Below are 18,430 nucleotides of genomic sequence, written 5' to 3' on the forward strand. Positions count from 1 at the left end.
TGTACTACCAATTGAGAAATGAGGTAATTCATAATCAGAGAATGTACTAGGTGGATTGTGTTACAGGATAGTTTCCAAGGATCCCTCTCTCCTCTCACTACATCTTATTTTATGATTGAAGAATTCTAATTCTGTTGAAAGGTCAGAAAATTGGCCGCAGTTATGATAATGATATAGTGTTGTCACTGATACAGTGGAACTTCGTTAACTCGAACTTGGAAAACTTGAATACCCCGCTTAACTCGAAGTACCTCGTCAGTCCAGGCCGAATTCTCTCTTTATCTTAGTAAAGAAAACTCGGAAAACTCGAAAAACTCGAAAAACTCGGATAATACGAAGTGAAAATTTGGTCCCAACAATAAAAATCCTATTTGAAATGATCGAATAACTCGAAGTATAATTTTCGTGTCCAACAACGATCGGTGGTAAATGCCGACATTTTTTAACAGCTAAATTCCGTTTGTAATACTGAATATATCGGCACTACAAACCTACATGCTATTATAAGTGTTTCATAAATTCATTAAAGAAATTGTCGATGGAATCTTATAACAACAACTCTTGGTGATAAAAAGTACTGCTTTACTTACATCAGGTAATTTCCTAAGGCGGTCGCCGATATTAGTACACACGATAGTCAACAACTCATCTACCCGCTCGCTCAAGCAGAACTAATCTCTGACATACAGGTAGATCTACTCGGCTGATGTTTTTACAGGTGTAGAAATGAAACAGTCACCGGTGCCTATTAAATCTTTAAACTGCTGAAACAATAGCGTAATTACTGCCGAGGTGTTCAGAGTACGACTGTAACGGTCAGCGCTGTCTATTAAATCGGATAACATGCCAACTCAGTAACAGTAACATTTTATACGCAACTTCCGGTGCTAATACACATGGTTATCAATAAAACGTAAGTAGGCCTATCAAACAGTATTTTATATGTCCAATATAAGGTAATGGTTCTATTACGTTAACGAAGTTCCACTGTATTTACATACTGAAATGAAAATTAACTGTCTATACTAATTGTTTTATTTCTCAGAAGCATCTGAGGCTGCTCAGGCTAAAATCAAAGGTCTTGATGAAACACGACACATACGACCTCCAGTGCAAAAGGTCAAGCCGGATGTGAACAACTTCCAGAACAATCAGGTGAAATTTTCAGGTGGTCCTGCAGTCATACCTCCTGATCAGATGAAGTGCAATATTCTCAAGGCTAAGATGGAAGAAGAACTCCGCAAAGGTGAGATAGGATTAAAAAAATGGATTTGTTATGTAGATATTTTGTATAGATCAGTTGTTTAGATATGTTGTAATGATTGCATGTACCTCCTTGAAATGAAGTTGAAATTAAAATTTGTTACCCATTCCAGCACAATTACATTTCATATTTTACCAAAGTGTCATATTCCAGATTCATGAAATTTGTTAGCGTGGATTGAGAGTGTGTTGGAGGGAGTGGGGCTGTGGGTGGATTGAGAGTGTGATGGAGGGAGTGGGGCTGTGGGTGGATCGAGAGTGTGTTGGAGGGAGTGGGGCTGTGGGTGGATCGAGAGTGTGTTGGAGGGAGTGGGGTTGAGGGTGGATCGAGAGTGTGTTGGAGGGAGTGGGGCTGTGGGTGGATTGAGAGTGTGTTGGAGGGAGTGGGGCTGTGGGTGGATTGAGAGTGTGTTGGAGGGAGTGGGGCTGTGGGTGGATTGAGAGTGTGTTGGAGGAAGTGGGGTTGGGGGTGGATTGAGAGTGTGTTGGAGGGAGTGGGGTTGGGGGTGGATTGAGAGTGTGTTGGAGGGAGTGGGGCTGTGGGTGGATCGAGAGTGTGTTGGAGGGAGTGGGGTTGGGGGTGGATTGAGAGTGTGTTGGAGGGAGTGGGGCTGTGGGTGGATCGAGAGTGTGTTGGAGGGAGTGGGGTTGGGGGTGGATTGAGAGTGTGTTGGAGGGAGTGGGGCTGTGGGTGGATCGAGAGTGTGTTGGAGGGAGTGGGGCTGTGGGTGGATCGAGAGTGTGTTGGAGGGAGTGAGGCTGTGCGTGGATTGAGAGTGTGTTGGAGGGAGTGGGGCTGTGGGTGGATTGAGAGTGTGTTGGAGGGAGTGGGGCTGTGGGTGGATCGAGAGTGTGTTGGAGGGAGTGGGGTTGAGGGTGGATTGAGAGTGTGTTGGAGGGAGTGGGGCTGTGGGTGGATTGAGAGTGTGTTGGAGGGAGTGGGGTTGGGGGTGGGGTGTTATCAATACTATAGATCCCATGCAGAAGTGGCATGAAATTTAAAAAATCAGTCTTAATCTTCATCATGTTGCTTTTGCTGTTTTCAGGACAACCAGAGGAGGAGAGTGAAGCTGATGAACACTCGGAGGAGGAGCAGCAGAGGAGGTAAGGGTCTGAGTTATATGTGGTGGAGTTCTTCATCAAGTTTTGTACCTGTAGTTGTGTCCTTAAAAAACCCCAGAAAATTGTTATTTTTTCAATGCATTTCTGTATGTCTTATTCAGAAAAAAACGTTGTGCTAGGAAACTTTCAACTGACCATTAGAGCTTTAAACTGACCATTTGAATTGAAGATAGTGTAGCTAAGGAGAAGATAGTGTAACTGAGGAGAAGATAGTGTAACAAAGGAGAAGATAGTGTAACTAAGGAGAAGATAGTGTAACTGAGGAGAAGATAGTGTAACAAAGGAGAAGATAGTGTAACTAAGGAGAAGATAGTGTAACTAAGGAGAAGATAGTGTAACAAAGGAGAAGATAGTGTAACTAAGGAGAAGATAGTGTAACTAAGGAGAAGATAGTGTAACAAAGGAGAAGATAGTGTAACTAAGGAGAAGATAGTGTAACTAAGGAGAAGATAGTGTAACTAAGGAGAAGATAGTGTAACTAAGGAGAAGATAGTGTAACTAAGGAGCAGATAGTGTAACAAAGGAGAAGATAGTGTAACTAAGGAGAAGATAGTGTAACTAAGGAGAAGATAGTGTAACTAAGGGGATGATAGTGTAACAAAGGAGAAGATAGTGTAACTAAGGAGAAGATAGTGTAACTAAGGAGAAGATAGTGTAACAAAGGAGAAGATAGTGTAACTAAGGAGAAGATAGTGTAACTAAGGAGAAGATAGTGTAACTAAGGAGAAGATAGTGTAACTAAGGAGAAGATAGTGTAACTAAGGAGAAGATAGTGTAACTAAGGAGAAGATAGTGTAACTAAGGAGAAGATAGTGTAACTAAGGAGAAGATAGTGTAACTAAGGAGAAGATAGTGTAACTAAGGAGAAGATAGTGTAACTAAGGAGAAGATAGTGTAACTAAGGAGAAGATAGTGTAACTAAGGAGAAGATAGTGTAACTAAGGAGAAGATAGTGTAACTAAGGAGAAGATAGTGTAACTAAGGAGAAGATAGTGTAACTAAGGAGAAGATAGTGTAACTAAGGAGAAGATAGTGTAACTAAGGAGAAGATAGTGTAACTAAGGGGATGATAGTGTAACAAAGGAGAAGATAGTGTAACAAAGGAGCAGATAGTGTAACTAAGGAGATGATAGTGTAACTAAGGAGAAGATAGTGTAACTAAGGAGAAGATAGTGTAACTAAGGGGATGATAGTGTAACAAAGGAGAGAGGAAATAGGGTTTATTTGTGAGTCCTAATCAGTAGTACTGAAGTATTGGAATCACATATTATTTAATAAAGATTTCTACGTGATACATTATGATACATTTTCTGTGATACTTTTATCCAGAATTAAGCGCCCATATTTCTTGTGAGTAACCATTATATCTTAGTGTCACCACTGTCCACCATTGACAGTACCTGCAAGCTTCCTATACCCATTGTACCTCACCCAGAAGATATTGTCACCAATCAGATGCCACACTGTATGTGTATATCCCATATCCTTGTCCATATAACACAGACTGCACAGTAAACATATGGTCCCTACGTCATCATGTCTTTTATTGAACTCAAACACTTATTCACACCAGAATATGTTTGTAAATGAATTAAATTTACACTGATCACGGATTGGTTGTAAATTCACACCAGAATATGTTTGTAAATGAATTAAATTTACACTGATCACGGACCAATCCTTAGTCTTGTGTTGTATCCCTAATATTGTCATCTCACAACATATAATAACACCATCATGTTTAATGAAAAACAATATCTTTAATCCACACGAAGTTTCCATCAGAAATAACAGTAGTAGTTGTAGTGTCACTCGATCTACTTGATGTTTTGTGATGTTTTGTCAGTAACTCATTAAAGTTTAGTTGTCTTAGATTCTTCTTCCAGAGTAAGGAGCATGATAGAAATAGATTTTGAATTCTTTTTCAAATTAGATTTTTTCCATTTAAGATTATGATATTGTTGTGTTTGGCAGCTTGCTTGTAAACTATTCTTTTGAAAATTTTGCTAAGTAGATTTCTACTCTGTATTGTTTTATGCTGGGTGAGTTTTGAGCCAGATTTTTTGTTAGTATACTATCTAGAAGATATTTTTCTTGGCTTCATGCTTTCAGAGCTTTTCTTCATGATTTAAATGAAATGATTAAGGATGGTATCAGATAAAAATATGTCCACATTGCTGCCCCCTAGTTAGTTTCTTAGTGATGTGTAAAAGTAAAAACTAATGTATAACCTATGACTTTGGAGCTAGTAAATAATTAAAAGAAGAAAAAAAAATTATTGCAATTTTTTTTTCTTAAATGTTACTTTAAATTTATACTTAATATTAAGTTGAATATTATACTATATATTAATCAGTTGAATTTTATAGAGTTCAAAGACAAATTATTGCAAACATTAAATTCTATTTAAAATCAAATTGAAAATTATTTATAATAATTCAACATTTTTATTTTCGAACAGAACTTTGGTCTTAAACAGAATTTGAGGAAATTAAAAAAATTGAGGAAATTGATAGTATTTTTTTTTAACTGAAAGCAACATTTGGAAAAAAATGTTTTCAGATTAAATATTACTCATAGAAAGTACAGTGAACAAATTTTATTATGGATACTGAGACAGAAAAAGTGTCAGTAAAAATGTATTTTGTTTCTAACTTTGAGAGTGGATAGAACCAGAAATGATTCGTTATTGGTTTGTGACATGCACGCATATTTGTCCTTCCTGCATCTTTGTCTTGTGGCCTTAATTCATTCCCTTGCTTACAGCGACAGTAACAAAGACGAGGAAAGTGAGTCCGAGGACGAAATCAGCCGCACCAAAAAGGGGTTACGTGTGGATATTAAATCAATCGAAGATGACAAAGGACAGATCAGGTATATATTGTAATTTTACTTAAATTGCAATATATACTCAATGGTTATAACTAATCATAATCACTAATGAGTTATAGAAATTTTATAGGAATTCTATTTTTCTTCAAAAAGTTGAAAAATAGAATTTTTACTTGGCAACTGCCACAAATCTGGCTTTTACTCTGAACAGGGCCAAATGAAGTCTAGGTTAATTGACTAATAATTCACTTTTCGCTGTTTGTACACAGAATGCTATTGATGATTCGGTGGTTCTTTTTCTGATTTTTCTGTTAACTTTTCTCCACCCTCATGATGTTGGTCTTTCCATCAGTTTTTCTTTCATACCTGCATAAGACTAAAAATAATTCCGTCAAAGCTTAATATTCAAAATTGAATAAAGATAATGACTTTATTAATAACTGACAGAAATAGTTTTGAAAAAAAAATCCTGAAGTTTTTATTCTAGTTTCAAGATAATCCTGAATTGTCATTATTATAAATAATCCTGTGTATAATAAAGCTGATAATTTTTGCATGTGTAAATATCTCATCTATTTGTCTTTAGTGAGAAGCTGCCATATTATGCTAACCAGCACTCCTCTCTAACTACTAACCTTGCCTTATATATCACCATCAACATTTTCTTGAATCATCAGCCATTGACTCAAGCATTGAATAGACTGTTTAAATCTGATTCAATGAAACACTTGACATCTACAGAAAGTTGAATGCAATATTGGAACATCTAGAAGACCTACTTTTCATCATTTACAAAACCAGAAAAAACATATTTCGAAAACTATATAAATAATGACCAGCGAAACAACATGTGAAAATTGGGTTAACTTAATTGTTCATTCTCATTAAAGTCTAATTATTATACCATTTCCTAACTATAGGTAAGCCTAAGGTTTTTGGTTTTCTTTTTTCTATGCTTCTGAACAAGGCAAGCCTCATTAACCTGGAAACTGGTCCACAAAAACCTCAAAGAGATCAGGAATGTGAAATATAACCGAGTATAAATCTGGAATAATACAAAAAAAAATCAATTTAGCACATGATGGTCATTGTTGAAGGCTACAAATGGAAAAACTAATGAGCTAAGATAAAATCTAAAAATAAATACAGAAAATATTTGTATCTGGAATGAATTATGAAGATTATCAGCATCCAAGTTATTGAGGGTTTGCCATGAATTTGTGGGAAATAACAAAGAATTTAAAGCATGTTGCCATGTCTGTGTTTCACCGTCCATTATGTTGTGTGGTTCTCTCCACCAGAGTTTGTTGTTTGTGTTGTTTACACTGTACATGTGTTTTCTGCTTGTAACATAACGTGTTGTTCACATTATAACCTATATCAGCCAGTTATCGGAAGTGACCTGAAAATATTTTATTCATAAAATGATAATATACATATTCTGACTGAATGTTTATGAAATTATTTTAATTGGTTTTCATAAAGTGTAATTCTATCAAATTGTCTCCACATTTTGTATGTAGCGGTATAATGATAACAACAGTACCAGCAGGTTGTAGAAATGCTCATGAATTTCTCTTCAACACACAATGAAGTGTTACAATATGTCTAGATTTGGAAAAAAAGGAAATGGAAAGTAAATACATATGTAGAGATTTCAGAGAATGGAAAGAAAACATGTAGAGATTACAAAAAAAAACACCAAAAAAAACTAGAAATACCTTTTAAAAAACTTTTTAAAACTATGGTGAGAAAACCTCTGTGTTGTAGTCTTACATGATGGTTATACATCTGATGACAGGTTCTCAATCAAAATGCTGAAAACTGTCATTTGTTCTGCTTTTGTTATCCAGTCCAAGGAGTACCCACAGTGACAAAGTGTTCCACGGCTCAGTGTCATCAGGCCCAACTGTCAATCACACAGGGTAAGTAGGTTGTCTCCCTAGGTTATATATAATATGTTATCTGTATGTAAATGACAGTAGCTAAAATTCATTAATGATTTAAGTAATAATTCTGTTTTCTTGTCTGAACGCTTTATAACTTGTATGTTTAAGGGTCGAAAGTCAAGCCCGGTTGACTAACCTCAACAATGATGTGTTCATCTTGACGCCCCCTCCCAGCAGTGTCACGAAACAGGTACAGTTAGAGGAGCATTGTGTATATAAAACAGTTCTAAGTTATAAACTTGAATTCTTTATATCATCAAGACGAGTTGTTACCCCAGCTGTCTATATGTTCCCAGCTAAAATGACTAGAATGAGTCGCTTCTATTTTCAATTTAAAATTATAAACAATGGCTGAAACACAAAATGTATTTCCTACAAATATTACAATTATTGAAATGATATTGAGTCAAAGATTACAACTATTGGGATTATTTTAGCTATTTTTTGTAGGGGATTTAACTAATAAAATGATGAAATGTCCAGGATACTTGGCTTGTGCATTTAACAAGTTTGCTTTCTGATGTGTCTGGAATATAATTGGAATGAATCATTGCGAAGCCATTGGTTAAGAATATAAAAAATCAAATCAATTTTATGAACACAACTATTTTCACACAGGGGTTCATTGTTTTTAGTAAATTGTTAAGTCTTGTTCATTCAGACAATTGGATTATAGTTGAAAACAAACCTGGGTGTAAACTTTTTTTCTGAATTGTAGAAGTTAACTTCGCACACAATGATGGAAATCAATATTTTTCCAGCAAATTTTATGAAAATCTGAATGTCTGATAAACAGCGTTTCATTGATATCCAGTTTGGCTTATTTGATCAGCAGGCTATAAAACTTGGGATAACTTATTGGGAATCCATTAAATTCTTCAAGATAAAAATTATACAGTGGTACCAAATTTTCAATTATGTTATATAGGTTGGTAATTATGGACATTTATTTTATATTAACAAATTATGTATTATTCATTGAGCTTGTACACCAAAAATATTTTCCTCAAAATTTCAGATTTTCAACTTTCCGGTATATACTATATCTTGAATTAATCATAATTAATTTTAATATCTTTTTTTTATTAAAACTAGAATTAACAAATACAATTTAATGCAGACATTTTATACTTTTTCTTTTCAGTTTTGGGCAAAAGTAATTTTACGACTATTTTCATTGCTTAACATGATAGAGCTAATATACCTATATATCAGTATAAGTCACAGGTAGTTTTGATTAATATTTTCAGGTGACAGTCACTAGTAGTGGTATAACTAGCACTTTGACCGTTGTCCAGTTCTTATAATGTCCAGTTCTGTTTTGTGTCCGAGTGTTGTCCTTTTAGCCATCTTTAACATTGTTGTCATTTTTGTTCATCTTCCATTTTCCATATCGTTCACAGACCACCATTGACATTTCTAAGGCTCATTTACATTATTTTGCAAAAGTTTCTTATTCTTATGTTCAAACTTTAAGGAATTTTTCATGTCATGCTTTATTAGATACATCTGCATCTATGTACAACTTTGAAAAGTACTACCAGAAACAGTTATCTCCCTTCCTCTGCATTATACATACACTGAAATATTAAACTAATTTTTTTAAAGTTGGCCAGTATTTAAGCATTTCTTGACTTCTAATTCTTTAAAATGTATAAACAAAAACAAAAAATTAAAATTTCCTTGAAGACATGATTCAGTGAAATATGATTACTAAAAAGGAGGTAAATTAATCATTTACATAGTCGTGGAAGGATAGCTTAGATAAACATGAGAGAAAATGGAGTGAAAAAGGAGTATGCATGTAAATCGTAAATTATATAGCTGAAATCAATTTTGACTTCAAATTTCTTAATGAAAAAATTGAATTTAAAATTATTCTGAAATGAATGGTTTAAATGTTTTCTTTAAACTTGTTACTCACTCTATCTAGTGCAGCTGTTTCCCAGTCCTTAGCTTTGGTGACTCAGATTTTCTATCAAGGTCACTCTATTTATAGACTTACAGTTTTGAGAGATGTCCTTTAGACATTTACTGCTTTTTTACGGTGGCCATGGTTGTGACGTGTGATTGGTGAATTTTATTCTTTGGATGGTCAACAAAACATTTACTTTGGAGAATAAAATGGTCAAAGTTTTATAATAGGTTTTGTTATGGCATTCTAATGTGTAAGATAGACAGTTAATGCCTTCTCGGATTTTAAAAACCTGTCAAATATTCCAAATTGAAAGTATAAAATTAGCTTTGAAAAATGTTTTAATTAATTTTTTAGACAAACAACTTTGCTAGAGCGAAAGCAAGATTTAGTGAAAAGTAACAGAAGTTTTTCCAATTCTTACTTGGTTTAAAAATATTTAGAGTTCAAAAATTAGCGATATTTCTTTACAAGGTGTATATAATGAAATGATGGAACTGTATGTAAATGTTATGTTGTCTGTGAGAGTTATTGGTGTTCTGTACCTCTAGTTGACTGTAGATTATTTCTTTGCTTTTTGTGACAAACAGCCGACCATGAGCACCACAAGCACAGGCAGCACCGCAGACGGTGACAGTACAGACTCCCCTCCCTCAGGGGTCCGGTCCCCCAAGTCTAGGGTAGTATCTACTGACTCTGAGTCTGAAAAACCTACCCTGAGAATGCCTTCCTCGTCCTCCAGCCTCAGACAGCCCCGGGTATCATCCACCTCCTCCTCTGGGTCTGTCTCGCCCACAAGTCCGCAACTTCCGACCACTCAGCCCAGCATCCCTGCTAGACCCCCACTCCCCAACAGAGGAAGCAACATCCCTCGATTATCTAGCACAAATGAGACACCATCCCATGCTGATAATGATGAAGGGGAGATAATCATTGACTTCCCCACTTTGGAGAAAAAAAAGGATAGCAAAATTCCCAAGCCAGCCCCTAGGTCTAGTATTGCATCTCCGAGTACTAATGAGGCTCCGACTCTACCCAAGAGCAAAATTCCTCCTCCTTCTCAGATTCCCTCTCCAAGGACTTCAACTAATCCCTTTGCAGCTCCTCCCCCTCCAATTCAACAGGCCCCAAGGCCCACAAATCCCTTTGCATCCCCACCTCCTCCAAGTCAGATCCCTGCAAAGCCCAAGATGATAACACCCCCAAAGTCTTCAAACCCCTTTGCGGCTCCTGCTCCGCCTCCTCCTGTTCCCAAAAAATCTACCAACCCCTTCCTTGATGATGAGAAGGAAGAGATAGAAGAGATGAATAAGCCTCCAACATCAGTTAAACCAGCCTCTGTACCTAAAACCCGGGAGTCTCGTATACCTAAACTACCCACAAGCCCCACCACCAAAACTGATGACTCCCTTAGGAACAGTTTTAAGAAAGAGAATTCTGGCCCAATAACTCAGGATGGGCCCCCACCTAGACCCCCAAAAGCCCCACGAACCTCGGCTAATCTCAGCTCTATCCCAGTACCAAAATCTGCCTCCCCAGCCTCCCCTACAGGTGGTCCAGCCTCGTACTCCCTCTCCACCACCACCAACACCGTCGGGAAGAAGGAGCAGAGTGGAATTCCTGCCCCTGTGGTCATTGTAAGTTTTCTCTCAGCAGCTATTCAGGTCCCACGTGTACCGAGATTTCATGTTAGGTAGTCATCGATATCTGGTCTTCTGTATGTAGGGCACTCAACTGCTGTTGTGTAAATGTATTCATGGTTGTGTACATTGAAAAGTATAGAAACACAGTGATATATCTTTTGAAAGACAAAGGTTATTTTAGATTATTTCTTGTATTATAAACTATAGTATTGTGAATTTGTAGAAACATTTATCACTTTTCTTGAGAGATCTCCTTTTCATGAGGCACCTCCATTCTGGAGTGACCACCTTTCTTGAGAGACACCTTTCCTTGAGAGACCTCCTTTCCTGTGAGACACTCTTGATACTTTCTTGAGAGATCTCCTATTTTCTGAGACCACCTTTCATGAGAGATGAACTTCATGATAGACTGTCTTGACAGTTAAACTGTTGAGATTTCCTTCTGAGAGATTTTTTCTGGTCAAAAGACCGATACCAATTCTATCTATCATAAAGAAAACACTTCCCAGAAAAGCTGGTCTCTCAAGATACCGAGCCCTCCTTTCGCATGGTGATATTTGTAAAATAGTTCAAAATTACATCAAAACATTAATTGTACAGAAACTATGTAATATGAAAACTAGTGATTCCAGTATTTAGAAGCGAATCCAGTATTTAGAAATGAGTCGAAGTGTTTAAAAGGTTGAGTGGGCTACACTTTAGACCCGGTATGGAGATCGTTGACAATTCTATACATGTATTAGCTTTATTTTCCTCTTTATTTCTGGCGTTTTGGTTGTGGTGCTTGTAAGCTACAATGTCAAGCTTTACCCCTATCCCACTGTAATTAATCGATGATTGTACAGTTGGCAGTGTCTCTTTCACAAAGTGATGGGTGATATCTATCTAAAAAATGGTCGTCATATTTATAAATCCAAAAAAGGTTGTCATATTTTAAAATCTGAAAATATAAAATCATCCCCTGACATTTTTTGTTGAGGAGAAAAAAAATCTGGCAATTTGTCCTAGAACGATTTGAAAATCTGATGTCAGTTTTCATATTCACATTTAAATAATTTCCTGGAATGGTTTCCATTTTAAATCTTTGTGAAAATGACCTGCCTGTAGAATAAACATACTAACCTTTCTGCCTGGTATTTCGTTACTATTGCTCACACACATACTTTCATTTTTGCACCCATTGATAACGTTATTTAGGATTTTCAATATCATCACCTGAGATTTGTTGTACTAGACCAGATTCTCTGCTAGGTTTTTATATGAAACACGTAAACAGTGCTGTCCATGTCTGTAACACACCATCTTGACTTGCTGTGCCTTCATTTACAGTTATTTCTCATGAAATTCATTCAGTAGTGGAGTAGCATTGATAACATCCTATTTACAGAAAACACAAAGAATTTTAATTATTATATACACAGAAAAAACTTACATATTGATACAGTTTTGGCATGATTAGGGCCTACTCTACTAGATCAAAGAAGAAAAAGTTATTTTTGGTAGCTATTATCTGAAACAAGTAACTTAAGTTTGTGATGTACCTCATTCATTAAACATCTTACTTATATATGTTCATGGATGCTGAAGAAATTCACACACAAGTTGTTTAAAATTTTACTAAATCTTCTGTATTCCTCAACATTACTTGTTTAGTCAAACCTGTTTGAAATGATTGCCAGGGAAATTAAGAAATAAGTTTACAAAGCTCTAGTTTATCTACAGAGATACAGAAAGATCCAAAAAGCCACAATTCATGGAAGCGGCAAGAAAAAAGTTTTAAATGTGAAGAGTCCATTGATAAAAACAGTCCTCCTGTTTGTTATAGCCCTTATCTGCAGGATAAACACCAGAAATTAAACTGTGCATGTGAATTACCAAAAATTAGCCCGTATATACCCTGAATGGACACTTTGTTCAAGTTTCAGAATTAATTACATTTTAATAGGATTTTGATATCAAGTGATAAGATTGGGAAAATAGTGAAAAAAAATGAAATAATTAGAAATAAAAAAGATAAATGGACTTTGGTTAAAGGAAATAAGTACCCGGAAGTTTCTAATGCTGACGACATTGACTGACGACATACGACATACCTACGATACATACATTGATATATTCTGACGACATACCTACGATACATTCTGACGACATACCTACGATACATACATTGATATATTCTGACGGCATACCTACGGTACATACATTGATATATTCCGACGACATACCTACGGTACATACATTGATATATTCCGACGACATACCTACGGTACATACATTGATATATTCCGACGACATACCTACGGTACATACATTGATATATTCCGACGACATACCTACGGTACATACATTGATATATTCCGACGACATACCTACGGTACATACATTGATATATTCCGACGACATACCTACGGTACATACATTGATATATTCCGACGACATACCTACGGTACATACATTGATATATTCCGACGACATACCTACGGTACATACATTGATATATTCCGACGACATACCTACGGTACATACATTGATATATTCCGACGACATACCTACGGTACATACATTGATATATTCCGACGACATACCTACGGTACATACATTGATATATTCCGACGACATACCTACGATACATACATTGATATATTGTGACGACATACCTACGATACATACAGGATTTACAATCCATTGACAGATGATAATATCATATACATTATCATACTTATACAGATTATAGTTGTTAACCGACTAGATTAATTTTTGTTGTAACATAATCATTGTCAGTATCACATTATAGTCCTGTATACCAGCATACATTGTAACCACAAAGCTTGACATTATATTCTTAAAAAAACAACAGAAATAATCTATTGGGACCTGAATAGGAAAAATGAGAAAATTTGCTTACTAAAACATAAAATGAGCGTATTTTAGTATTTTACATATAATCAATTATATTATACAAGTGTCTGGTATTTTGTATTATGTACATGTACTTTCTCAATCTGCCTCATTTCAAGATTTTTGTGATCCATTTGCTCATTTTTAAGTGTTTGTATTTTGTTCTAGTCCACTAGTATGTATCTCAGATGCTTATTTTTCAAGCTTGGAAGAATGCTCTGAAGAACTTTTTTTTTATTAATTTAATATTGCCTATCAAAGAGACATAGTGATTCTTCATACAAAGCTAACATATTGTTACAACAAAATTATTTCAATGTTGGAACTTCATTCTTTCCATTCAATTCCAATTAAATATCAATTATAATTCATTACTCATTGATGGCAATTATAAAACTGGTAAACTCTTCATCCAATTTTTAAACTTTTACTAATTCAGGGTGCATGTGCCAATTTTTCATGTTATGAAAATGCATGTATTTCTATATAGTGTAATACAAATGTGTATATATTGTCTTTCTATGTACATTTGTATATCTATCTATACTACTGTGGTGTTATTATGACTCCATCATTTATGATGTTTCATTTATCACAAAAATATGCAAGTGTTTGCTTAGTATATATATCATTTATCACAAACATATTGAAGTGTTAGCTCAGGATATGTATTTTTGTTTATTTGCTTTCAAATTGATAAAGTTAATTTAATTTGCATACCAGTATTTAAGATATGGATTAATTCTTCCTTTATTTTGGGAGCATGATAAATGCATGATATGCTAAAAGTTTGTTATTGGTTTTATTGAATGCTATTTATCTTATTTGCATATTCATATTTAAGCATTTTTGATTGGTTTAAACTGTTATGATTTATTTGCATACCTGATTTGGTGTATTTTGATTGGGTGGTTTATTCTCTCCGTAGACGTCTAGACGCAGACCTTGCCCTAACATGAGCGATAATGTGTAGTGGTTACGGTAATACATTGTAAGGCCCGTCAGTGGTCTATGTTTTCCAGCTGTGTGCACTTTTCTGTACCTACTGTTGCCTAGCAACAGAAGCACGCACACTAGTCTCAGATACATGGTTTGCATGTTAAAATTCTCAGTACACAATTCTTCAATTCAATTTCACATAAATTGATAAATTCTCAGTTGCATTTCCTCAAGTCAGTTTTACATAAAATCATCAATTCTGTCATTGCGCATTAAAAAACGCTAATTTTACTTTATTTCTGTTGACTAAATCTGTTGCTATGGAGCTAATATAGAGGCTAACATTTGCCCTAACATTGAAGGCCAAGTTACGGCTCCCTTTGTAAAGGAACTGTTTAGAACTGAATTCTAAATTTACTTGTTATATCAAGGATTATATGAGTGTCTCGAGGACTTTAGATTTCCTCAATAGAACAGGTTCACGCCGGGACACAGTAGGAAACGTTTCAATGGTAATCGTACCAAGAGAGACAATCGTATATATCGACCAACTTCAAAGAGGACCAAATTATTGCTATGAGTGCCATAGTGCTCTCGGAGGTGTCATATAGGCCGACATGAAATAGGAGCAAATTATTGCTATGAGTGCCATAGTGCTCTCCGAGATGTCGTATAGGCCGACATGAAATAGGAGCAAATTATTGCTATGAGTGCCATAGTGCTCTCCGAGATGTCGTATAGGCCGACATGAAATAGGAGCAAATTATTGCTATGAGTGCCATAGTGCTCTCGGAGGTGTCATATAGGCCAACGTGAAATAGGACCAAATTTTCAGGAGGACGCTCATTAATTCTTGATTGGTTTTATACCTCTATTCAAAATGAGAAAATTGAGAAACATTTCTTATCATTAAAGTAAGGAGCATCTGCTGGAAAACAATTATAATAATACGAGTAAATTAACTTCATAAATGACTCGGATTAACGGTAAAATCATATAAGTAAACAATCTATGTAATTGACGCGGATTAACTTTTTAATTATATGAGTAAATCATCTATATAAATGACTCGGATTAATATGAGTAAATTATCTTTATAAATGACTCTGATTAATTGTATAATTATATGAGTAAATTACCGTAAAAACTCGTGTAATTTGCAAAGTTTTTTTGTACTGTAATAAAGTTTAAAGTTGGGGTTTTTGAAAAAAGATCGTCATTTCTCAATGTCCGCCATCTTGGAAAATGATGGAAATTCCCGTTAGGAAATTAAATTGAAGATTAATAAATATACACATTGTAATTTAGTATCTTATAAATGACTTGGATTAATTGTATTAATGACTTGGATTAATTGTATAATTATATGAGTAAATTATCTATATTAATGACTTGGATTAATTGTATAATTATGTATCTTTGTTAATGACTCGGATTAAGAAGAAAATAGATAATCCTCACTCTGTTCAAAAGCATTAACTTGTATCTGAGACGGCTACAGGCGTTGCTTGCTTGCTATACAAGGCTTTCTCGTAGTTTTTACTATTTTTACATCTATAACTTTAGTTTTGCCTAGACGTATTTTTGTTTTGGTGACAGTTTTGAGGAAGAATAATTCACTAATTTCTCATCATAACTTTTGTTTGTAGGTGTAATTTTCATAATTCTTCATCAGCGGGGTTGCTGGACTAACATAGGCCTAATGTAATGCATATATATTATGCACCTACTAAACTAGTCGTAACTTAACTGGCTAGATAGATCAGAATTTTGTGATTTTCACTCAAATATCATGTATTTTACACTTCAGAGTGGATACATTGCCTTTCTGCCACAAAAATGTGTTAACTCACAAGTCTTGAATTGCATAATTCACATCAAAATTTCAAACCCATCAAATGAATTAACTTTCTCATTTAAAACTAAAATGTGCTTATTCTGGAGTCGATTCACTACTATAGTGTTGTAAATGTGTCTTTAATGCATTTATTTAAAATCAACATTCTGATTTAGGAGTAAGATGTCAACATATCATTTAGAGGAGCCTGTATACTAATTCATCAGTCAAAATTCAATATAGGTAACAAAACATAAACATGTCCCTGAATTATTAGATAATCATGTATCCTTTTCAAAGTTGATGTTTCCCAAACCAAAATGTCCTAACACAACTAGGAAACATCACACTAGATTTCACCTACAGAAAATAAATCAATTCAATATCTGCACTTCAATTTTCTCAAGATTGAAGATAAAAATCACTTTAGTAAAACTTTTGTACAACAAGAATTTATTGTACATGTACAATCTGGCTGTACCATGACAGACCTTAGGTTTACACAAGACAGGTTCACAGCTGTCATTTCAACATGTCCATGGAATAAATATATAAAATAGACAAACATGTGTCATGATAGTCAAAAAATTATCTTTCATTAAAAAATGTTCAATCATTTTTCCTTATTTCTGAAAAAAAGCAACAGATTTGATCTAATTAAGACATCACATATCTCTTTGATTTAGGTTGGTAGTGTGTATTAAATTTGACAAAGATATTTGAGCATGTTAATCCTGATATTGCTTTGTAATGTGTAGAGATTTACATGGTTGACTAGACATGGGCCTGTTTCTAAGGATTTCCTTTTATTTTATAACTTTGTGCGACTTTGTCATAATTATGTTTTTTTCAAGGACTGTCAATACACTGATACATCGGAAGTCTGATAAAATACCCCTGGCATATTGCACCTGTATTTGCTATCCCGGCGTAGTAATGATTAGGACCAACTGTCCCATATTATAATTGTACACATCATATTTATATTGTATGCTATATAAATTATATCTTATATCTTCTCATATCATGTAGACTTAATTTAGTTAAAGTCAGGAATTACGTTTTTTGACCATCTTTCTCTGAATTTAGATCCTGAATAAGTGAAAATCATTTAAAAAATGGAAGAATTACATGAAACAATATTATATATTGTTCTCATTCGTATTGATAAATTGACATGTAAATGTTTAATTTGCAATTAAGTATTGTTTTATCAAATATAAGCTCCAATTAGTTTCCAAAGTTATGAAATGAAACCTTGTTATTCTGTCACCAATTAACCCTAACTCTAATATATACATCAAGGGAGAAAACTCTTTATATATACATCAAGGGAGAAAACTCTAATGTATACATCAAGGGAGAAAACTAATGTATACATCAAGGGAGAAAACTCTAATGTATACATCAAGGGAAAAAACTCTAATGTATACATCAAGGGAGAAAACTCTAATGTATACATCAAGGGAGAAAACTCTTTATATATACATCAAGGGAGAAAACTCTAATATATACATCAAGGGAGAAAACTCTTTATATATACATCAAGGGAGAAAACTCTAATATATACATCAAGGGAGAAAACTCTTTATATATACATCAAGGGAGAAAACTCTAATGTATACATCAAGGGAGAAAACTCTAATATATACATCAAGGGAGAAAACTCTAATATATACATCAAGGGAGAAAACTCTTTATATATACATCAAGGGAGAAAACTCTAATATATACACCAAGGGAGAAAACTCTTTATATATACATCAAGGGAGAAAACTCTAATGTATACATCAAGGGAGAAAACTCTAATATATACATCAAGGGAGAAAACTCTTTATATATACATCAAGGGAGAAAACTCTAATGTATACATCAAGGGAGAAAACTAATGTATACATCAAGGGAGAAAACTAATGTATACATCAAGGGAGAAAACTCTAATATATACATCAAGGGAGAAAACTCTTTATATATACATCTAGGGAGAAAACTAATGTATACATCAAGGGAGAGAACTCTTAAACATAATATA

The 18,430-nt window shown here is 34.5% G+C and overlaps 1 protein-coding gene across 8 annotated transcripts in view; it reads left to right on the forward strand.

Annotated features, from left to right (window-relative positions):
- The window catches only part of LOC117343560 (band 4.1-like protein 5), a 78,542-nt gene that overhangs the window by 51,144 nt on the left and 8,968 nt on the right, over nucleotides 1-18,430 (forward strand). Inside the window, exons 13-20 of one of the 8 annotated variants that reach the window (XM_033905979.1) lie at nucleotides 1,046-1,246; nucleotides 2,310-2,367; nucleotides 3,715-3,735; nucleotides 5,152-5,259; nucleotides 7,071-7,142; nucleotides 7,275-7,356; nucleotides 9,672-10,718; nucleotides 14,551-14,613. In XM_033905979.1, the coding sequence (XP_033761870.1) occupies nucleotides 1,046-1,246; nucleotides 2,310-2,367; nucleotides 3,715-3,735; nucleotides 5,152-5,259; nucleotides 7,071-7,142; nucleotides 7,275-7,356; nucleotides 9,672-10,718; nucleotides 14,551-14,595 (1,634 nt within the window). In that variant the 3' untranslated portion in view covers nucleotides 14,596-14,613. Of the gene's footprint in view, nucleotides 1-1,045; nucleotides 1,247-2,309; nucleotides 2,368-3,714; nucleotides 3,736-5,151; nucleotides 5,260-7,070; nucleotides 7,143-7,274; nucleotides 7,357-8,310; nucleotides 8,323-9,671; nucleotides 10,719-14,550; nucleotides 14,614-18,430 lie in introns of all 8 variants that reach the window. The other 7 variants (XM_033905978.1, XM_033905980.1, XM_033905974.1 and 4 more) reach the window with 7 other exon arrangements.

Source organism: Pecten maximus, chromosome 15 (assembly GCF_902652985.1).
Source record: "Pecten maximus chromosome 15, xPecMax1.1, whole genome shotgun sequence".
Lineage (NCBI taxonomy): Eukaryota > Metazoa > Mollusca > Bivalvia > Pectinida > Pectinidae > Pecten > Pecten maximus.